General features: G+C 41.4%; 1 protein-coding gene across 2 annotated transcripts in view; it reads left to right on the top strand.

The window, feature by feature from the left end:
* Positions 1 to 17,665, top strand: part of LOC142833374 (protein argonaute-4) — a 42,527-nt gene extending 24,862 nt beyond the window's left edge. The window contains exons 13-18 of one of the 2 annotated variants that reach the window (XM_075944686.1): positions 42 to 201; positions 4,518 to 4,833; positions 4,932 to 5,066; positions 13,979 to 14,080; positions 14,294 to 14,493; positions 16,507 to 17,665. In XM_075944686.1, coding sequence (XP_075800801.1) covers positions 42 to 201; positions 4,518 to 4,833; positions 4,932 to 5,066; positions 13,979 to 14,080; positions 14,294 to 14,493; positions 16,507 to 16,615 — 1,022 coding nt within the window. In that variant the 3' untranslated portion in view covers positions 16,616 to 17,665. The remainder of the gene's footprint in view (positions 1 to 41; positions 202 to 4,517; positions 4,834 to 4,931; positions 5,067 to 13,978; positions 14,081 to 14,293; positions 14,494 to 16,506) is intronic. The other variant, XM_075944685.1, reaches the window with a different exon arrangement.
* Positions 17,666 to 23,702: the final 6,037 nt, after the last annotated feature.

Raw genomic sequence — 23,702 nt, 5'->3', positions numbered from 1 at the left:
AAGCATTTTAAAGGGAACTAATTTATTGACTTATTTTATAGCGGAAGTGAAACGAGTTGGAGATACCCTTTTAGGTATGGCCACACAATGTGTCCAGGTCAAAAATGTTGTCAAGACCTCGCCCCAAACCCTTTCCAACCTTTGCCTGAAGATAAATGCAAAGCTTGGAGGAATTAACAATGTACTTGTACCTCATCAAAGGTAAGGTCATGATTTGTTTTTCATACTTTTATTAAAACCTAAATTACATGGTTTATGATAATGGGCACAGCTTTCAGCCGGATATGGTGGTACACACCATTACTTGTGGGTAAAATAAGGCAGGAGAATTCCAAGTCAGTCTAGGCCACATATAGCAAGACCTTGTCTCAAAAAAAGAAAAAAAAGGAAAGATAGAAAAGGAAAACCAAGGATTTATCTGGGTGTGGTAGTTCATATTTTAATCCCAGCACTCAGGAGTCTGAAGCAGGCCAATGGCTATGAGTTGTCAGGCCACCTGATCTACATAGTGAGCTCCAGGCCAACCAAAGCTATACAGTGAGCCCCTGTCTCAAAAACAAAACAAAACTAAGGTCTGAGATGTAGCTGAATGGTAGAGCACTTGCCTAGTGTATGCAGGGCCCTGGGTTCCATTCCCACCAGTGAATAGAAACCAATAAACCAGACATGTCAAATATGCAACTCAATGACTTTCTTATATAGTGTGTGTAATCCCAGGTAGCACCACCAGAGCGACTTAGAACATTTCCAGATTCTACCAGGCTTTCTCTCCCCACTCCAAATAGGTAACTCCCAGAGCCAAGGCTGTAGCTTATTGGCATAATGCCTGTTATGTGAAACCCTGAGTTACCTACAAACATATAACTCCAAAAGAAACTGCTCTTCTGACCTGTTGGTATAGATTGGTTTTATCTGTTGATCTATTGGTTTTATCTTCCTATAAATGGAATCACTGGTGCAGTGTGCTCTATTTTGTCTATCTGCCTTCCTTCTTTCTTTCTTTCCTTCTTTTCTTCTTTCCTTCCTTCCTTCCTTCCTTCTTTCCTTCTTTTCTTCTTTCCTTCCTTCCTTCCTTCCTTCCTTCTTTCCTTCTTTTCTTCTTTCTTCCTCTGTCTGTCCTGGAACTCATTCTGTACACCAGGCTGGCCTCAAACTCATAAAGATTTGCTCCTGGCAGCACCAATCTACTTCAAAGATGATGGGCATCAAAGAAACTCCACATGGAGTTTACTTTCTTTGTGGCAAAAGCCACTGGGCAAGGAAGTGCTCTTGCCTCAATTACTGATGGTATGCTGTCCAAATTGGACAAGCAGGACACAAAAGACAATGACTACAAAACCTTGTCAAGACAAGGTGGGACAGTCCTTCAAGAATCCTGCTTCACAGAAAAATCTGTAGGATATGCTAGGTCTGTAGTCCAAAGATGGGTGCTTCACCATTGCAGAGGAACTTTGGGTGACTGTCCGGCAGCCAGCTTTGTCATTTCTTGCATTTTTTGGAAGTCACTTGCTCACACTTCTTGCTTACTCAGTTAATATTATTTCCTTCTTGGGTCTCTGAGGGAGTTAAAGACTAGATAGTTATAGTTTTCCTTATTCACCAGATACAGAAAAGAAACTCAATGAAGGGGTGTAAAGTGTATAAGGCTTAGAGATATGGAAAGATAGTTTTGGATGGTAATGCAAGTTATGATAGAAAATAAATTAGGTACAAGACTTTGAACTCACCAAAATAGGATAGATGATGGAGCATTTTCTCTGAATTTGTCAAATGCAAATGATAATGATGTACTTATTGCCTGTATATATTATAATTGTACTTATTGTATATAGTTTTTCTCTTTCTTTTCTTTTCTTTTCTTTTCTGGTTTTTCAAGACAGGATGTTGCTGTAGTTTTGGAGCCTGTCCTGGAACTAGTTCTTGTAGACCAAGCTGGCCTTGAACTCACAGAGATTTGCCTGCCCCTGCTCCCGAGTGCTGGGATTAAGGGCGTGTGCCACCACCACCTGGCTATATAGCCTTCTTGTTTATTTTAGACAAAAAAGGGGGAATGTAGTGATATTTTGTTTGTATTTTAACAAATAATGCTTACCTGAAGATCAGAATGCAGAGCTAAGCCACTAGAGGCCAGGGAATAGTGGCACACACCTTTAATCTCAGGATTCAGGAGACAAAGGCAGAGGGATCTCTGTTAGTTCAAGGTCACCCTGGGCTACACAAGATTAAATCTGTATAAAGAGAAACAGAACTCACACAAAGGTGATCCCAGCATTTGAGATCTCATGCCTTTAATCCCAGCACTAGGGAGATGGAGACCGTAGTGATATGTTTGGGCAGCTAGAGGGATATAAAGTGGGAGGAGACAGAAGCTCAGTGTAGTCTGAGGTTTGGTGGAGACAGATGCAGTCTGAAGCAGTCTGAGGAGCAGTGCAGTCTGAAGGCAGGATCGCCCCTTTGCTCTGAGCATTGGTAGAGATAAAAGTTCTCTCTAGTGGCTGACCCCACTGCTTCTCTGATCCTTCAGTTTTCACACCCTAATATCTGACTCCAGGTTTTATTTATTAAGACCAATTAGAATTCGTGCTTTCAGAGATCCACCTACCTCTGCCTCCTGAGTGCTGGATTAAAGGGGAGCACCACTCTGCCTGTCTTATCTCCCTTTTCTTAACATTGTAGTTGTACAATTCACTCACGTTGTTGCATTTAATTATTTTTCATTGCTATGGATTATTTTCTTATGTAGATAAAATCATATAATTCTGTCTACTCTTTGGTGGACAGTATATATTCATTGTATAGTTCTACAATATTATGTATTATAGAGGTAAGCATTTGTTTCTCTTGTGTAAGATGCTGTGTGGAATTTATGGATTATAGAAAATAGAGTTGTGGAGAATACACAAATTTAGCCATAATAGATACAGTCAGGTATTTTTCCAACCTGTCTGCAACAATTGATATTTCTACTGAGAGGTTTAGTCATTCCATATCTTTATCACTACTTGGCAGTACTTTTAATTTTAGCCATTTTTATTATAAGAAATATTATCTTACTATTATTTCAATTTGCTTTCCCCTGATTAGTGATGCTACACATGTTTGGGTTTCGATTTAATTTGGAGGCATCTTTTGTAAGGAGCTAGTTCAATCGTTTTATCTATCTATCTATCTGTCTCTGTTATGGGTCATTGTTGTTGGTTGGTTTTTTTTGTTTTGTTTTTTTGAGACAGGGTTTCTCTGTGTAGCAGCCCTTGCCTTCCTGAGACTAGCTCTGTAAACCAGGCTGGCCTCAAACTCAACAGCGATCTATCTGCCTCTTATATATTTTTTAAATTATGTACATATGTGTGCAGGAGGTGTTATCACGTGCACATGAAGGCACCAGTACAAGCGCTCACAGAGGCTAGTCAGATCCCCTTGGAGCTGCAGTTATAGGTGCTGTAAGCTGCCCAGTGTGGATGCTAGGAACTCAGATGCTCTGGAAGAGCCATCTACCATCTTGACCCCTGACCATGCCATCTCTTCAGCCTCTGGAACACCTTAGGCTTGGAATTTGATCTTGTATATTTTTTTAAAGATTTATTTATTATGTACACAGTGTTCAGCCTCCATGTATGCTTGCAGGCCAGAAGAGGGCACCAGATCTCATTATAGATGGTTGTGTGAGACACCATGTGGGCTGTTGGGAATTGAACTCAGGACCTCTGGAAGAGCAGTCAGTGCTCTTAACCTCCAGCCCCTCTTGTATATTCTTTATTCTCTTATGTCTTTTAAAAAATTTATTTATTTTTTGAGACAAAGTGTTTTTATGTAGACCATACTAGCCCGCTTAGGCCAAAATGTACCTGCTTAGGTAAGTCTTAGGAACTGCGGGTATGTGCCATCATGTCTGGATCTTGTTCTTCCTTTTGAGATTGGGTTTCATGTATCTGAAGCTGGCCTTGAGCTGGACTCTGCAGAGCTGAAGATGATCTTCCAACTACCTGTCCCCCTGCTTCCACCCACTGACATGAGTGTTGATATAGATACCACCATACCTGGGTTTTTTTTGTCTAGCTTTTACCAGAAAAGCACTCATATTTTTCTTTGATTCCACAGATAGAGGAATCAGTGACATGGAATGAATTTGTGTTTTTAACAGATATTTACCAAGTGCCAAGTATGAGCTAAGGAATGTTCTAGGTACTAGTAATGACCAAGATTTAATAAAATTCCTATTCTTGTAGGGTTTATATTTGTATGGGTCTGTGTGTGCAAATAAAATAAATAAGTAAAATATAGGATATAATTGATAAATATAGGATAATTGTATGAAATAAAACAGAAAAAATAAATTTGATTCTCTTCTTTAAATTTCACAACTTAAAGAGATTTGGGTTTTACAAAGTTTGTGTTCTTTCCTAACGGGCATAGGTCCTCTTTTCTAAGATGGCAGTTATCCTGGTGATATATTTTTCTAGACTCAAAGATTTGTATCCATATGTTTTGAGTGGCACTGTTTTCTTAAATCTGGACAGGCCTTCAGTGTTCCAGCAGCCTGTCATCTTCCTGGGAGCAGATGTCACTCATCCACCTGCTGGGGATGGGAAGAAGCCTTCTATTGCAGCCGTGGTGGGCAGCATGGACGGCCACCCTAGCCGATACTGTGCCACAGTGCGGGTGCAGACGTCTCGGCAGGAGATTGCCCAGGAGCTGCTCTACAGTCAGGAGGTTGTGCAGGACCTGACGAGCATGGCTCGGGAGCTGCTGATTCAATTCTACAAGTCCACACGTTTCAAGCCCACTCGCATCATCTACTACCGTGGAGGGGTATCAGAGGGACAGATGAAACAGGTGCTCCAATCAGCCCCGTGCCCTCCTCCCAGCACTCTTCAGCTTGCCGCTTGAGAACTAAGACCTCCGTCAAACAAAATTCCCCTTCTGTCTCCTAGGTAGCTTGGCCGGAGCTAATAGCAATTCGAAAGGCATGTATAAGCTTGGAGGAAGACTATCGACCAGGAATAACCTACATTGTGGTGCAAAAGAGACATCACACACGCCTCTTCTGTGCAGATAAAACAGAAAGGGTAAGAAGTCGTGCTGAGAGCTTCCTCCTCTGACTGTGGCAGTGACTGTGGTTTTGAGTAGATGTAGACAGTGAATTTCTCTGAAACCGGCTGTGTCTAATTTAGTGACTAAGTTGAACTTAAATGACAAGTTGTGGATAACAGGAGTTTTAAGAATGAATGCGCCTTGCCAGGCAGTAGTGGATTTGGCAGTTGGTCTTTATGAGTTTGGGGCCAGCCTGGTTGATGAGAGAGTTCCAGAGAAGCCAGGGCTATACAAAGAGACCCTGTCTCAAAAAAAAAAAACCTGAAATTTAACCTAATTTCGAGATTCTATTACAGACACGCCCAGAGATATGTCTCCTAGGTGATTGTAGACCTTGTCAGTTGGCAGTCAGTACTGACCAACCATGAGGGCTGTTTGTGTAGTGCTGAGGCGTGGTGGCTAGAAGAGACAGGTCAGGTACATTACGGTGTAATACTTCAAAATGGGGTGCTGTGTGTGTTTACTGGACATCAAACCAAGGGCTTCACACGTGTTTTTTGCTGCTAAAGCATGAGTGATAGTTCTAGGGTGTAAAGCAGAATGTCCTTGGTGATTTTATATCACTGGGATAGTGACTTGGAATGACTGTGGTGTCATACTTATTAACCACACACAAGAGACTTCACTTCTCTAAGCCACATGAAAACTTATAATTTGACTTAGGATTTTTTTCATTCATGTATGTGTGTGTGTGTATTTATTCATTTGTGTGTCTGTGTGAGTGTTTGAGCATGTGAATGTGTATAGGCCAGAAGAGGGCGTCAGTGTTCCCCTCTGTTTGTCTCTGCTAATTCCTGTGAAGCAAGCAGGGTCTTTCCCTGAACCTGGGACTCGTATTTTCTTGGCTAGAAGCTGGTGAACCCCAGTGTTCTTCCTGTCTCTGGTACCCTTCAGATCCAGTGTTACAGGCATTTACTGGGACACTTATTTTGTGATGTAGGTGCTGTTATCCAAACTTCAGTCCTCAGGATTGTGAAGCGTGTGCTCTTACACACTGAGCCATCTCTCCAGCTCCAGGATTTGGAATTGCCAGTTTGATGTTACTGTGAAATCAGTCTGCATTCTGTAGTAACTGCTCTTTAAGTTTTGAATTTGGTAATGTCCCGGAAGGCAATGGGCAGTACAGTATTGTCTCGCAATGCAGCCACCCTCACATGAGTAAACAGTCGATAGTCTACAGTGTTCTATACTGCTTAACTGTGATATTCAGAAGGGTATATGGAGTAGGTGAATTTTTGTTTATGAAAATTTTAATTTATAATGATCTTATTGGGTATAATCCTTTCATAAACTGAAGATCATTCTTACCTATAAAAGGTGATGATGAGGGACTGGAGAGATGGCTCAGGGCTCATCTGTAATGAGATCTGGTGCCCTCTTCTGGCCTGCAGGCATACATACAGACAGAACACTCTAGTATACATAATGAATAAATAAATCTTTAAAAAAAAATGTCATGGTGAACAGCATCTAGGCACGGTGGTTACATAGCCGCAGCTCCAGCATTTGGGAGGATGGAGTGGAAGATCATGAGTTGCAGGCTAGTCTGAGTTATCCTGTCTCAAAGGAAAAAGCAAGTGCCGGAGATGTAGCCAGCATGCCCTGTGTTCAGTTTCTGATACATAGCCTCAGTGAAATAGCATGTCCAAGGCCTGCTTAGGCCACGTGAGTTGCTGTCTAAAGAACAAAACACAACAAATAAAAATAGAACCTATTTCATGAAGTATGGTGAAGAGTAAATTAATAAATGAGTGTTAATTTGGGGTATAATTCCCAGCACTTGATAAAGACATTTTCCATTGATTTTATTTATGATTTGATATTTATGTTTAAAGTGGGTAAGCTATAAGAATATTATGTTGGATGACCTCTTTTTTACTGTTTCTCATGACATTATTTCATCTTGTCTAGGCATAGCAAGGACCAGATCTTTTTTGTTGCTTAATCATGTAAGCTTGCTGGCTCCCCCAATTATTTTCTAGGACAAAAACTGTCTCTTTTCCAAGGATGAGATGTTTATTATTGTTTTGTCAATTGCAAGAGATCCAAGTTCATTTCCCTACAGTCCCCAGATCTACTAGTCAGTTTATATTAAATTTTTGTTCACTAATTGTTCTACTCTGACTCAGTAGTAGTTCTTAGATTTTGATAATACAGATTATCTGAATGCTTGCCTAAAATTGAAGCAGAAAATACCCTGTCACCCATCTTTTATTGTCATGGTTTCTTCTTTGCTCTACTGTAAACTTGCTATCCATGCAGTTCACTGTGGAGTGGAGAGGAATCCAGGATCTGGATGATCTGCCACCACTCCCAGTGCTGGGAATGGAGCTCAGGGCCTCAAATATGGTGGGAAGCAGTTTACCGCTGAGCTTTCTCCAGACCCTGAGCTATCTTTCTTTCCTACAGCTCTGTTCTTTACCATCACTCAGGATTGAAGGTTCCAATTCTTTAGTTTACTTTATACTCTGACCACTATCTCCAGTTCTCCGAACATGCCTCTTGCCTGCCTCCAACTCCAAAATATATCTACTTGCTTATTTATTTACTTTGCTTCACTCTCAGGCTGATGAGAGTTGCTGGCTGAACAAATCACTTATTTTGTCGTGAACCGTGTTATAAACACATGAGAGCAAACCTTTAAACCTTAAATGCTGTGATTTTTTTTATTGTTTTGTTTCCCATAAGTGTTGGTTCCTATCCTTGGTGTCTTGTTTTTTTTTTGTTTTTGTTTTTGTTTTGTTTTTTTTGTTTTGTTTTTCGAGACAGGGTTTCTCTGTGGCTTTGGAGCCTGTCCTGGAACTAGCTCTGTAGACCAGGCTGGTCTCGAACTCACAGAGATCCGCCTGTCTCTGCCTCCCGAGTGCTGGGATTAAAGGCGTGCGCCACCACCGCCCGGCTTATCCTTGGTGTCTTAATGCTAACAAAGACCTATTTTCTGCACAGACAGTACTGTGGTCATCACAACTGCCTTCTGAATCCTACCTTCTGTTTACTGGGAAGATGGGACCTGGAAGGCATGGATTTTCTTGGTTACCTATCCTCTCCTTTCCAATGTGCTTTTTTGTCTCTTTCCTCATTCTTTTCAAAAATTTAAATTGTATTTAATTAATGAGTTAATTTAGAGAGTGTGTATGTATGTGTGTGAGAGAGGACAACTTATATCTAGGTTCCAGAGATGGAATGCAGGTCATTAGACACTGAACCAACTCACAGACCCTCATCTTTCTAAACATCTCTTAACTCTTCTCTCTCCCTCCCTCCCTCCCTCTCTCTCTCTCTCTCTCTCTCTCTCTCTCTCTCTCTCGTGTACGCGCGCTCTTCTACCTTTGCTTTTGTAAGTTTTCTTTTAGAAGAATAATCACCTGACTTGCTGTGAAGTATACCCTCACCTCAAACTTCATACTTTGATTTTCAGGAAATAGGAAATTCAAGAGAGAACTGAAGTGTTGCCTCTGTACCTTCATATCCTACCAAGTCAGAGTCCCACACTGACCTCTTAGCCACACTTGTGACAACACAGCCTTCTCTGGCCTTAACAATATGACTTCTTACTCACCTCTGTGAGTAAAGTCAGATCATCTTTACTTAAGAAAATTAGATTTATTTATCTAATGTGTATGAATGTTTTGGTTCATGTATATATGTATGTATGTATATATGTGCACCACATTCATGCCTGGTGCTCACAGAGGTCAGAAGAGGGGGACAGATTTCTGAGAACTGGATTTACAGATGGGTGTGGGGAGTGTGGTCGCTGGGAACCAAACCCAGGTCTTCTGAAAGAGCAAGTGTTCTTTAACTACTGAGCCATCTCTCCAGACCCTCAGTGACCCTTTTCCTGTTCTTAATAACTCTGTCTTCAGCGTCATCCACTTTTCTAGGCTCACTTATTAACTTCAAATCCATATTTCTGCCCTAGATTGTGCTGTTAGACTCTTGATTTGTACTTTTAATTATCTACCAGACATGTTCACTCAGATACTCTGTGCGTGGTGCACCAGTCTCCACAGACCAGGCTGTGTGGTGGAGATAACAAGAACCCATCCTTGTGGCTGGCAAAGATTCATTTCTTGTTCATACTACACAGTCACTGAGGCCCTACTGCAGCTGTAACCCTGTTGTCCTCCCTTTGGAACCCAGGCTGACAGAATCCATCTGGAACCTTGCCAGTCACAAGACAAGCTGTATGCTGGCTCTTAAAGCTTCTGCCCTGAAGTGCCACATTTTATCATCAAAGCAATTCACATGGCCACTCCTGTGATAGCTGGGTGGAACTGTATAATCTTCCTCCAGGGAGGGGCACAGAAGTATTTGGCACCAGTAATACAGTCTACCATAGGCATGTCAGACAAAACACGTCCAAACTTCCCACTTACTGTTTAATCCCCATCCAGAACCTCCCTGAGTTCTCCTTAGATTCTGTTACTTGGCATCACTGTGTTTTATGTTCGCCAAGCTGGAAAGTTCAGAATCATTTTTAAATTCTTCTCCCGCCTTATTGTCCTTGCCATGTCCAGTTTCTTCAATGGTTCCCTGTGTTCTACCCCCAAATTTCTCTTACCTCAAGTACATGTATTTCCATGACCCTAGGCAGAACTGGTCTGTTGTGCAAGACTCTCCAGCAGACACTTCATTGCCTTTGCTCCTTCATCCTGCAGCCAGGGGTTGCTTTCTAAAACACATCACTTCTCAGAAGTCTTCATGTGCTTTCCATTGCTTACAAAACACCTTCCTCTGCTCCTTCACGCTCTCCCAGGGGAGCCTGAACAGCATATTCATGTCTGTCTTCTTACGTCCCCATGTCCTACTGTGTTCTCCTTTCTGGAATGAGCACATTCAGCCCACTCCTTTTTGTTGTTTATGTTAAGGTATACTACAGATACAGTCAAATTCAACCTTTTTAGAATGTAGTTGTACTTGATGGTTGAAACAAATGTATATAATTCTGTTTATACCAAACCTTTTTTTAAATGTTGTTGAACATTGAACCTAGGGCCTCACACATATAAGCAAATGCTCTGCCACTCAGCATATCCCCTATCCCCATTTTACCTTTTATTTTGAGGCAGAGTATAGCACAATTCTAATTAGTCTCAATAAATAAAACCTGAAGCCAGATATTAGGGGGTGAAGGCTGAAGGATCAGAGAAGCAGTGGGGTCAGCCACTAGAGACCTTTTACCTCTACCAGTGCACAGTCCAAAGGGGCGATCCCGTTCTCAGACTTCATCCTCAGACTGCATCTGAGTTCCTGTCTCCTCCTTCCTTATATTCTTCTCTCCGCCCAGCCATAACACTCCTGTCTCCACTTCCCTAGTGCTAGAATTAAAGGCATGGGACCCAAAGTGCTGGGATCACCTTTGTGTGAGCTCTGTTTCTCTTTAGACAGATTCAATCTCACATAGCCCAGGGTGGCTTTGAGCTAACAGAGATTCTTCTGCCTCTGTTTCCCGAGTCCTGGGATTAAAGGTGTGCACCACCACTGCCTGGCCTCTAGTACCTTAGTTCTGCACTCTGATCTTCAGGCAAGCTTTATTTGTTAAAACACAAACTAAATATCACCACTGCAGGGTCTCACTAATTTGCCTAGGTTGATCTTGAAGTCACTCTGTAGCCTGGGCAAGCCTTAAATTGGAGATTCTCCTGCTTCCATCTCCTGAGTGGCCAGACTTAGAGGTCTGTGTCACCAGAAACAACTTTTTTTTTTTTTGGTTTTTTTGAGACAGGGTTTCTCTGTGGCTTTGGAGCCTGTCCTAGAACTAGCTCTGTAGACCAAGCTGGTCTCGAACTCAGATCAGCCTGCCTCTGCCTCCCGAGTGCTGGGATTCAAGGCGTGCACCACCATCGCCCGGCCAGAAAAAACTTTTATACTCAACCTTTTCCTCTAACTTTTGGCAACACTGATAGGTATTTCCAGCTTATAATTTTTCCTTTTCTAGAAACATGTATTAATAGAAACATGTAGCTTTTGATTTTGGCTTCTCTTATTTAGAATAATGTATTAAAGTATCACTCTTGTTGCTATGTGTATTAGTAACATTTCTTTTTTATTGCTGAGTTCAGATGTGATAATATGGATGTGCTACAGTTTACTCATATGTTTCTGGGCTTAGGGGTGCTTACAGTGTTTTCAGTCTTTATCCCATCATATTTATTCATTTAGAAACAAAGTTTTGCTTTGTACTTAAGATGGCCTCAAACTTCAACCCTTCCTGCCTAAGCCTCCTGAGTGCTGAAAGTCCTGGCGTGTACCACCATACCAGGTTTTGCCTTCCTTTTCAACGCCTACTTACCTTTTAAGACTTAGTATAATTATTCCATCCCTGCCAGCCTTCCTAGTGCCTTCCAGTGACCTGCATCACATTGCACTAAAATACTTGGGTTGTGGAAGGCAGTTTATTCTTTCTGCCCCTGGCTCTTAGACTCAACATTTGCTGTGAAGCCTAACTTGGGTGCTCAAGCAATACTTACTGAGTTCAGTGTCTGGTTTCCATTTCCCCGGCCTCATACATGTAGCTTTAGGCTTTAATCTGTAGAACTCTAGAGTTGGTTTTTGTTTTTTTTGTTGTTGTTTGGTTGGTTTGGTTTTTCAAGACAGAGTTTCTTTGTGTAGCCCTGATTGTCCTGGAACTCACTATGTAGACCAGGCTGGCCTCACTCAGAGATCTATCTGCCTGCCTTTGCCTCCTCCCAAGTGCTGGGATTAAAGGCGTGTGCTACCACCACCTGGTATCTTTAGAGACTTTTTTAAAAAGAGTGTCTGAAAAAAAAAAAAAAAAAAAGAAAGAAAGAAAAAAAAAGAGAAAAAGAGAAGAAAAAATAAAAAAAAAAAAAAAAAAGAGAAAGAAATAAAAAGAGTGTCTGTGGTAAAATAAGATTGGAAATGCCATCCATTCTATTGTCATCTTAAAGATTATACTTAATTAAATGGTGGTTTTTGAGAAATTACATATTAGAAAAGTGTGTATGTAGACTTTGAACCCACAGTCTCACACATAGCAGGCAAGTGCTATACTATTGACCTATACTTCTCCCTCTTTAAAAAAAGAAACCCTTATAAACTGATTTAATGCAGTATTCCTCAAATTTGACAGGAAACACTTACGCACACCTTATAAACTAATACTCCTAAATGACATACTTTCAGAAAAGATGCTAGACCATTCTATCATAAATATACATGTCTGCGACACTGTTTAAACTATAAATTAGGAATAGTAAGAGATTAATAATAGTAAAAGTTATGTGAACCAGATGTGGTGTCTCATACCTGTAATCTCAGCACTTGAAGACTGAGATGACAGGACTGTAAGCTGGAGACTAGCCTGGCCTACAAACTAAGTACATAACAGATCTTGTCTCAAAAACACAGAGATAACAAAAGTTATGTGAACATTGTCACTCTCAGACTACCTCCATGTCTCATTGCGCTATGATAATATTTTGGACCTTGATTGACCACAAGTAACTGAAGCCGTAACTTGAGATAAGTAGGAGATACTGTGACTCAGTTATACTTTCTCTGGTTTGGGTAGATACCTAAGCTTAATATGAATTTGAAAGAAGAATTCTCTGTACTCCAAGTTTTTATATTCATTGTTACGTGAGCGGTAGCTGGAAGGGATGGTTGTTAGAAAGGAGTCAAATATACCCTGTGGGAATGAATGTCTCTGTGCTAATTAAACTTTCTCTTATTAAAATCTACTGAACAACAGAAGACACAGACTGAATAACAAGATTTAATTCTTTTTCTGTTCAGTGCATTTGTGGAGTGTCCGTTCCCCCCCCTCACACACACACACTTTGCCTTTCAACAAGTTTGATTTCAGTGTTTTTGTTGTGGAAGAACCTTAGACTTTTATATCTACAAAGGGTCATCACCAGATATTATAGATGGCTAGATTGAAGCACAAAGATGTTCAGTTCTGTTCACGGTGTGTGGCTGTGAGGACTGGCCTGGATCTGAGCTGTCTTCTCAGTCTCCATCTCATGCGGGCTTCCGGAAATTCTTTGGGGGAGCTTCTGTGACTGACTCCATAAGAGTATGAGTTTTGCTGAACCTGGTGAACCAGTTCAAAGATTTTCATCTTATCTTTTACTGAAAGCTGTGTGTGGCAGGGCCATTGCTTTTCTCTCAAATGAGGAATGAAAGTTGTTTCTTCCGGGGAAGTTTATCTACCTCAGATTTTTTCTTTGTTGCAGTGCTGGGACTTGAATCCAGGGTCAATGAACTCATGTTCATGCTAAGCAAGTACTTAACAACTCAGCTACATTCCCATTCCTTAAATGCTGTTCTCCTTTCTCTGCCTACAGAGTGTCATCTATAAATATGTAGCAATATTGATGTATAAAACTATAGATAGAGCCAGGTGGTGGTGGCGCACTCCTTTAATCCCAGCACTCGGGAATTCGAGGCCAGCCTGGTCTACAAGAGCTAGTTCCAGGACAGGCTCCAAAGCTACAGAGAAACCCTGTCTCGAAAAAAAAAAAAAAAACCATAGATAAAGTCATTATTTGGATTCCCCAAAAGAAGTTGTGGACTCATGCTTGAGAAAGTGCTTTAGGATGGGGCTGGGCTAAGGAAAAGTTACAGTGGAATCCAACTTGGTTATTTTTGAGGTAGGGTCTCAGTGTAGCCCAAGCTGACCTTGCTGACCTTGAACTTAAAACAATCCTCCAACCTCAACTTCCCAAATGCTGAGGTTACAGGTATGAATCACAATGTCTGGCTTAACATCTTGAATTAACCTAGTTTTGAGACTTCACGTAAGAGCAATTTACTAATTTGTTACCAATTAATGCATAAAAGGAAAAAACTGGCCTTAAACTAGCTTGTTACTCAGATGATTAATTGTATTTTTAAAAATTACGTATCTTTTTAACAGGTGGGGAAAAGTGGCAATGTCCCAGCAGGCACTACAGTGGATAGTACCATCACACATCCATCGGAGTTTGACTTTTACCTCTGTAGTCATGCAGGAATTCAGGTAATTTGGAAGCTGACCTGATAGGGAGATATTTGCCAGTTCAGCAGGCAGCTTGAGGAGACTTGTCATTAGACACTATGCTTGGCTGTGTTAACTGCTCTGCTCCAGAGATCTACTTGTAGGTGTGTGAGGCAGAGATATTGTTGAGCTTAATAATTAGATCTCAGTTCCTCTTTTCTCCTAACTAGCCAAGCCCTAACACTCTCCCTTCAGGGAACCAGCCGTCCTTCACATTACCAGGTCTTGTGGGATGACAACTGCTTCACTGCAGATGAACTCCAGCTGCTGACGTACCAGCTCTGTCACACCTATGTGAGGTGCACGCGCTCAGTCTCCATTCCTGCCCCTGCATATTATGCACGGCTGGTAGCATTTCGGGCAAGGTATCATTTGGTGGATAAAGATCATGACAGGCAAGTTCATCAGTAAAACTCTCTTCCTGTTGTGGAAGCATGTTCTAAAAAACAAGCTATGCAGAAAGCTCTTGAAGATTTATATGTCCTTTTAAGGTTTAACCTACAAGGAACAATCAAAACTGTACAAGACTTTGAGAGCTTTTCATGTGACTTTTGGTCCAAGAAGAGCTCAGGCTTGTTTAAACTTGTATTGTGTTTCTAACAGAGTCTCCTTTGGAGCTGCCTGTGGTTTTCACACAGAACTAACTGCATTTCAGTTCTGCTGAGGTCCCAGGCAGCCTCCAAAGGTGGCCAGCATAGCACCCTGGTTCCAGTCAGAGTAGTCACAGCCTGTGGACTCCAATTCATGCATGAGGGAGTCCCACATAGTTCATTTTGCTTCCAGTACAATCCAGAAATGACCAGAGTATGCCAGAGCTTATGGGAAAACAGAAGGGGTGAGTATCCTCATTCCCAGATAGAGATCTCAAAGGACTCAGACATTTGGCCTGTTACTGAGCTACCAATAAATGGCTAAAGGAGCTATTTGCATTAATTTTCTTTCCCAAATGACAGTCTGTGAAGTATAGCGGTTTCTGGGCTCTTCCCCATCCAGTTGCTAAATGGTAGACATTCCATTGCAAGTCTATTCTATAAGGGATTGAAAATACACTATTACAGAAAACACCCAGCTGTGTCTTTGTACTTTGCATTCACCAATATGCATACATTTATTTAAAACATTTATTTGGTACTGTGTGCCAGTACTGTGCTAGGTACTAGAAAATACCAAGATTAGTAAGCCTTGTTTCTTGCCTGCAGGTATTTTATGTTTCAATACGAAGATCTACAGGTGAATAGAAAACTGATAACTGGTCTAACAGTATAGATAGCTTCAGTGGGAGATGAGAGGAAAGGCTGGTAGGGATTTTAGAGCTGGGTGAGCAGGGCTTACCTGTACAAAGGAAAGGCTTTTCCGGGCAGAGAGGATGTGAACATAAAGGGAATAGAACAAGTGGCATTTTGTGCAAGAGTAAGTTTTCTTGACTGGAGCATATTGGAAGGGAACAGCAGGCACAGGACAGAAAACTGTGTTAGAATAAGATTGTCCTTGTTAAATGTAAAAAGCTGTTCCTGGGATAGAATAGTGCGGGCGGGGGAGGAAAGGATGAAATCAAAGGTGATTAGATAATAATCATCATTTAAAGAGAGGTCAGAGGCCGAGGTGTGACTCAGTGATGAGTGTTGTGCTTAGTATACATGAAGCCCTAGATTGAATCCTCAGCACTGAGAAAGGGATGGTTTGCCAAACTCCTATGTTACATAATACCCCGAAGATGAATGTCTAAAGTTGTGAACACTCTGATAGGCATAGACTCATTAATTTAGGAATCTAGTATTAGCAAATAAAAACAAAGTTAAGCCAGTCATGGAGGTGCATGCCTTGGAGGATCTCTATGAGTTTGAGGACAGTGGAGCCTTCATTGTAAGATCCTGTCTCAGAAGAGAAAGAAGAAGGAGGAAGAGGGGGAGGAGAAGAATGCTCTTTTCTTGGAGATTTTATTGCAGTGGAGAAAAAAAATACCCAATAGTACCTAGTAATGTCCCAATTGACAATTTCATGTTGGTTGTGTCTAATACTATAAAAGGAAACCACAACTGTCTATAAAAATATTCTAGGTGACCCTGACCTGAACTTGGGAGTCAGGGAAGACTCTAAGAGGGAAATGACTTGTAATTGAGGCCTGAAGGATGAGTAGGAACGAAGTAGACAGAAGGGACAATAGAAGTCCTTATGTAGGTGCTATTAAACACTTGCTTTTGTGAACATCGTTTTATTTAATTATTGCAACCATCCATTAAATAAGTCGTACTATTTGAACAAGCATGTCTAAGAAAACATAAATCGTTTGAGTAGCCCAGCCTGAGCTCAAGATGTTCTTGAACCCAGTACTGTGTGTGCTACCTGAAACACTGAAGTTGAATGCTGTCTTCTCTTAACACCTGGTTTTTGTTTTGTTCTCATTATAGTGCTGAAGGCAGTCACGTGTCAGGACAGAGCAATGGCCGGGACCCTCAGGCTTTGGCTAAGGCTGTGCAGATCCACCACGATACCCAGCACACTATGTATTTTGCCTGAGAGTCTTGGAAAAGAACTCAACCAATTTGGCATCCCACGCATCCTCAAATGTTTCAGATGCCTACTGCCTCTAGATAGTGCCACGTTGATTTCAGGTGGTCCCCTACCAGCAGCTCGGAACAGTTAGTTGCACTGAATCTGTACTTTGCAGCCCTGTCTGATGCATCAACAAAATTGAGCCATTTTTTAAAGAAAAAAAAAGAAATAGAAACTCATAGATTATGCTTTCTGATGCACTGGACAAAAATTTTACCTCAGCGTGCAAAGGCTGATCAGCCTTGACTTTCTAAAGGACTTGTTTTCAAAGGAGGGTCTCTGTGGGATATTTTGCTAGCTGTGGTATTCACCGCATCTAGTCTTATAAGAGGAGTATTTCCTTTTTCCTTGTTCATTGAGTGGGGTGTATGCATAAGTGGGAGAGAAAAACCAAACGACCTGTTTCATTTCCATGCAACTTTTTAATTGGGTGGGCCCATAGACTTTTTAATGGAGATTTCTGACTTCTCCACTGTAAATGCCTTTAAGGAGCATTAATTTTTGAAAGTTTTACAGAATTTTGTTACTTTCACTGCTTTATCTTACTGATCTCTTCGGGCCTGTGCTGTGGAGTGCAGGCTGCCTGGCAATTGCACTATATTTGGCTGCAGATTCAAACAGGCGGTTCTCTTACGTGTCTGGCTTTTGTGAATGTGTGACATAATCAGATGTGATGTGTGTCACAGGGACAGATAGCACTGCCATGGTCAAAAGTAAAAAGTTTTCCCTATTTGGAAAAAAATTAGCTTTTAATATGTTTCCAAGTTTTTTAAAGTGCCCATTTTATGCTGCTATGTGGTTTGTTAGATCTAAATGATTTTTAAACTTCTCTCATAGAAAGTTAACTTTGGCAATAAGCATTTTTAAGGCCCCTCCCCTTTCTCCCCCAACAAGGTAGTTTTATAGATGAAATTTTGGTATGATTTTATCAACTATTTCTTAATATATCATAACCTGGATATTCTGAAACCAGTCAGTCAATAAAGACATATATTTCCACGCCCTTTAAAATAATTGTTTGGTTTTTTAAACCTATTTTATAGTCATAGTCTGTGACCTGTCACCTTTTTTTCTTTTAAAATAAGCTGGAACCAGGATGCTTCCTGATTAGCCAGGCTTTGCCAATGTATAAGGCACATTGAGTGATGCTGGACTTAAAAAAAAAAGTACCAGCATGTAAAAAGCTCATTTTCCCTGGGAATTAAGGCTGTGCACAGAGCTGCTTACAGTACAGTTCTGTTTGTGCTTCTCTCAGCCTGAAATGTGCTTGGTGGCTTTGCCTTCCTCTTTTTCAGCTAAAACTATGTGGAAGAAGTTGATTTTCCCCCTTTTTCTGTAGAGTCTGGATTCCCTCACAGGAAGACAGGACTCCTTTTCTTGTCCAGCAAAGGGAGTTGGTACAAAGCAAGCATCAATTAGAAACTAGGGGAAATGGATTCTGTATTTAATGTAGATAATACTTTGTAAAGGACAAGCGTTACATAGTCTAGGTAGTTCCACCCAGGGTTTCCCAGCCCACATTTTACTCTGTCCCCAAAGGGCAAGGGGTGAAAGGTAAGAGGCTCTCTGAAGAGCCACACTCCTTGAGCTGAGGAAGGAGCTGGGAAGAGACAAACACAATATACTGAAAACAATTTTGTTGTCTCTGTCTAGAAACCATTGGTGGGAAACACTGGATCAGATGGTGAAGGGTGTTTGCTTGAACTCATTAGTTGATTCAAGATCCAAATCTGTTAAACTAGGCTTCTCAAAATCCCAGCAATACAAAGCACTGTTCTCCTTCAGTCTTTTCAGAAAGTTTGTAAATACATTAATGTTTACATTTCCGTGTGCTGTTGCTCAACAATGCCACCACCAGCGTTAGCTGAACTGGTCTCTGAGAGAGTTTTTAAATGTCCATCGAGTACTTTAGCTCGTGAGGATGAGTGCAGACATCCTTAATCTCTGCAGACAGTGGGGAAAAGCAAGTCCTGTGGCTGAAGCACAACGAAGGCAGGAGTGAAGAGATGGCTGATACTATTTTTTTTTTTTGTGAATACCTCACTTGGATAATACAAATCTGGACATGTTGATCAATGGCTGGCTGCCCCTTTTATTCACACTCATTCAGGGAGAGCACAGAAAATACTCTTCAGCACAGCCGCTCTGGATCCAAGAGGAGGAAAAAAAATGGGAGCTTTTTAGGAGAATGAGGACTCACCTGGAGCCTGTGGCATGAAGAACTCTTGATGGCTGGCTAGCTGGCTGGCCGGCCAGCAGGCACCACACCTGCACTTACTTGAGTGCCGCAGGCTCACTGGTTAACAATGCACAGAAGAAAGTCTTGCCATCTTCCTGCATGATGGAACAGGAAGCAAGCTGGGTGCCCAGAAGCCCTGATCCATCTGCCTGCAGTTGGGTTCCATGCTTGACCTTGAACAAAATACCTGAAACACCTCAATCTGTCCTAGTATGCTGTGGCCTATTAGTGTGGTGTTGGAAGAAAGGCCAGGAGGCCAGTTTTTGTAGGAAAACAGTACCATTAAGGGTGTGATGCTGTTGTTTTGGACAAATGGAAAGAAATATGGAAGAATTAGGACTGTTAGGGAAAAGCTTGCCGAGGGGTGAATAGTTAAGAGGTGATCCCTGCAGAATCAAAACTGCAGTAATACTGTCGCAAGCAAATCTGAATGCATAGTTTTAATTTAATTAGGGTTGACAATTCAAATAGTTCTCCCCTCGAAACTGACTGAATCGTTATGCATGTGTCAATCAATGGGAGGTGTGCATTCTCTAGAAGTAGTGTTAGGCTGTCTGGTTTTCTTAAACGCAGCCTATTTAGGCACTGTCATGTAGTGTGAAAGATTGCAGTATGGCAACGCTGAAGAATAACAGTTTGGGGCTAGGGAGCACAGGACATTAAGAGTGGGGAAGACCCAAATGTTGAAATAATTATGTTTTGTTGTTGTTGTTAGTTGTTGAGTCCTGAGCCGTTTATGAAGTGAACCAGCTGGCTTAACGCAGCTAGCATTCTGGGCAGGCAAACCACATTCACTCCTACTGTAAATTCTATATGCTGCTTCCAAAGGTGATGACTTACAAGCAGGCATGTTCTGTACGGCCTGTATTTTAGCATCTGGTGCCCGATCTATATCCATGCCCTTACCCACCTGACTCAGCTGCCTATTCCTTCCCCTGGGAAAAGATAATCCACTGTTTTAGCAAGGCTCACCCTCTCTACCTAGTCGCCCTCTGTGGATATATTATACGATTCTCTTGCTCATTAGCAAGGTGGCAGCTCCGCTTTCATTTTAAGAAAGTGGAGGTTAAGGGCATTGTATTAATATTGCTTCAACTCCAAGAATTTTTTCTTGTAAAATTAAAGGAAAGATCTTTATTGGCCAACTGTTTTCTTTTCCCTTGCTATTGACAGATTCATATTTTTTCTGTGTCTACTGGCTGAAAATGTTTGTTTGTTCATCTGACTAACGGTGTGGTTTTTGTTTCTCTGTTGTTAGACTTGTAATGTTTTAAAATGTATTTTTATTAATTTGGACTGGATGTCTGTCTCTAGCAATACGAGGTACTTTCTAAGCTATTAAGGAAGGGTTTGTATCCCTGTGTGAAATAAGGTGATGGTTGTTTAAAATTTTTTTTTTTGGCCTGCAGGGATATTTTGTGTTCATGTGTCCAAAAAGATGGGTAGGGGGGTGGGTGGGAGAGATAAATTGGCATTCTGTGCTAAAAGTTGTTTTTCTTGTCAATTGTGTAATAAATATGGAATATATTGTAATGGCATCATACATGGCTGCTTTTAAAAAACAATTTCATCTATTTGAAAATTGGACAAAGAAGAGAAGTGAAACAACTGTGTTTAATTCTGGGTCTCCCTATGTTTAGGAATTGCCATTTGGGAGTTTTTGAAGGGCTCCCAGCACCACTTCGTATATGGAAACTTTGACAAGATTCATCAGGGTTCTAGGTACTGCTCTCAATGGGAAGGGAAGCTCTGATTAAGTGATATTTTAAGGAAACTGGTGAGGTGTGGTGGCTCCCTCCAGTAATTCCAGAAGTTGGGAGGCTGAAGCAGGAACAATATTACGATTCTGAGGCCATCCTGGGCTTTAGAGTGGGACCCTGTGTATTAGCTACTTTTCTCTTGATGGATAAAACATGACCAAAAATGGCCTACGGAAGAAGTGGTTTTTCCTCTGTTTGTGGTTCTAGAGAGAGAGTCCACAACAGCATGCAAATGTGGCAGCAGGCAACCTCAGCAAGAAGCTGAGAAATCACGTCTTCAACCACAAGCTTGAAGAAGAAAGTGATCTGGAAATGAGGCAAGGCTGTAAACTCTCAAAACCTGCTTCCAGGGATGAATTTCATCCAGCAAGCCTGCCCTTGCATAGCCTCCCTAAATAGCGCCACCAACTGGGAGCCAGGTGTCCATATGCTTGAACCTCTTGGGAACATTTTTCAGTCAAACCATTACACTGTGTCTCAAAGACAAGCAAACAAACAAAAACAAAAGATCCAAGAAGACAGTATGGCCAGATGCTTATATTTATGACTTAAGTTCTCTAAAGCTTCCCAAATTCACACAAAACAGGGTTTCCAGTCTCTTGTCTTGTTCGGTTTGGGGGCAAATTCTCCCTGTGTAGGCCAGACTGGTCCTAAACTCTTACTCCTGCCGCCATAAGAACTCCAAGATTACTAACATGAGCTAACATACCCAGCTCATGACCTCTAAAACTTAAAAATAAACCTTTTGCTGAGTTATGATAATAATGCAGAATTTGCCCAATCTGAACTTTATTCTTGGGGACTTTCATTCATCAGGAGAGAAAGTCCTGCATACAACCAATTTCTGTGAAGGTGGCTTCTGGTTTTCCGCTGGCACAGTTTGTCCTGTGCCAGCTATCAGAATGCATCACAAATGAAGTGCCTACAATCTCCACCTCAATACTCAGGACATGGAAGAGTTAACAGCTTCCTCAAACAGTTCATTCTGAATTTGAAGAGGGCTCAGTGAGTAAAGTGCCCACCATACAAGTCTGAGGACCAGAGTTCAGATCCGCAGAACCCACATGAAAGCCAGGTGGACATGGAAGCTTGCCTGTAATTCAGCAATTGGAAGATGGAGACAGGAGCTGGAGAAATGGCTCAGTGGTTAAGAGGATCCAGGTTAATCCCAGCACTTGGGAGGCAGAGGCAGGCGGATCTCTGGGAGTTCGAGGCCAGCCTGGTCTACAAGAGCTAGTTCCGGGACGGGTACCAAAGCTACAGAGAAACCCTGTCTCAAAAAACAAAACAAAAAACAAAAACAAAACAAAAAAAAGGATCCAGGTTCAACTCCTAGCACCCACAATGGCAGTTAGCTACTGAGTATAATTCTAAGATCTGATACCCTCACACAGACTTACATATAAGCAAAACAACAATGCATATAAAATAAAAATTATTTTTTAGAAAAAGAAGAAAATGGAGACAAAGTCCCAGGAGCAAGCTGGTTAGCTAGACTATCCACATTGGTGGCCATTTTGAAACCCTGCCTCAATAAAGTAGAGAGTAATGGATAATCCCAATGTTAGCCTCAGGCCTCCACATAACATATGAGTGCACATGCCTACACACATGTGCACCCATACATATGTGAACATGCACACACACATCACAGATGCGTGCGCAACTGATTAAAAGAGTTTATTCTAACAGGGCATGTGGTGAAGGAAGAGGCAACGTAGCTAACATACGAATGCCCACTCGTCAGGCACTTAACAGGGACATCTTTAATATTAGCAACAGCTCTTGGAGGTTGAGAGTGGAATCTTCATTTTTCAAGAAAAAAAAAGAGCTTGGGAGATATAGTTCCTTTATGCAATGTATGCATATGGCCATGGGTTCAGTAACTAGCATGGCAAAAATAAAACCAGCCAATCAGCTGAGAGGTTAAATACACAATTACTGAGTGACAAAGCTATAATCTAAGTGCATGCTTTCTTTAACTTAATTTCACCGACTGTTGAGCATAAAATGACAGATGCTGCTCCAAACAAAGAATTTGCCACGGGAGTCAAGAAAGGCTTCACAGTTTTAGCGGCTGGGACAGATCATAAAGCACAAGCAAGCTGAGGAAGGAGGTGAGGAGACTCTAGGCACACTGCTCCCTCATAGCAGGTTAGAGAAGCTATAATTGTCTGAATATGGTTTCTTACTCTTCTTCTGGGAGGCAGAATCCTTTTGTTATATGGAAACCGATGAGTTAGCTGTCTTAATAAAGAACAGTTTTATGAGGCAGGAGGATCACTGTCATTTTAAACCCAACCTGGTCTGTACAACAAGTTCTAGTCCAGCCTGAGCTATCACAGCAAGACCCTTCATGTAAAAAAGGTGACGGAGAACTACTCAGCCATGAAAAAAAAAATGGCTGAGGGCTCAGTGATTAAGAGCATTGACTGCTCTTTCAGAGAAATCCAGATTCAATTCCTAGCACCCTTAAGGCAGTTCACTGAAGTTATTCATAACTCCAGTTTTAAGGGATCCTTTGCTCTCTTCTGTCCTCTGTGGGCACGAGGCATACGCCTGGTGCACTGACATACATGCAGACAAAAATAACCATACACATAAAAATTTTAATATTTTTTTCAGATGGCTAAAATCCTGTCTTGGTAACATGGATGAATGTGATGGTTGATATGTTAAAGAAGCCAGGCATAGAACAGCAAGCCCTGCATAATCTCACCTATGTGCAGAAAGTAAAATAGTTGGTTTCTTAGAAGTAGAAGGGATGGGCCAGAGAGGTGGCTCAGTGGTTAAGAGCACTAGACTGCTCTTCCTGAGGTTCTGAGTTTATTTCCCAGCAACCATATGGTGGCTCACAACCATCTGTAATGGAATCAGATTCCTTCTTCTGGTGTGCATGAAGACAGAACACTCATATACCTAATAATGTATATAAATAAATAAATGTTTTGAAAAAAGAAGTAGCGTGGAATGGTGGTTACTAGGAGCAAGTTAGGTGAGCACCACAGGATACAGAGTTTCGGGTGAGTAGAATTAGCACAGGAGCTCTATT

The sequence above is a fragment of the Microtus pennsylvanicus genome, chromosome 13, assembly GCF_037038515.1.
Source record: "Microtus pennsylvanicus isolate mMicPen1 chromosome 13, mMicPen1.hap1, whole genome shotgun sequence".
In the NCBI taxonomy this organism is placed as follows: Eukaryota; Metazoa; Chordata; class Mammalia; order Rodentia; family Cricetidae; genus Microtus; species Microtus pennsylvanicus.
Note: the sequence above shows the minus strand (reverse complement) of the source record. Positions and strands in the feature narration are given on the sequence as shown.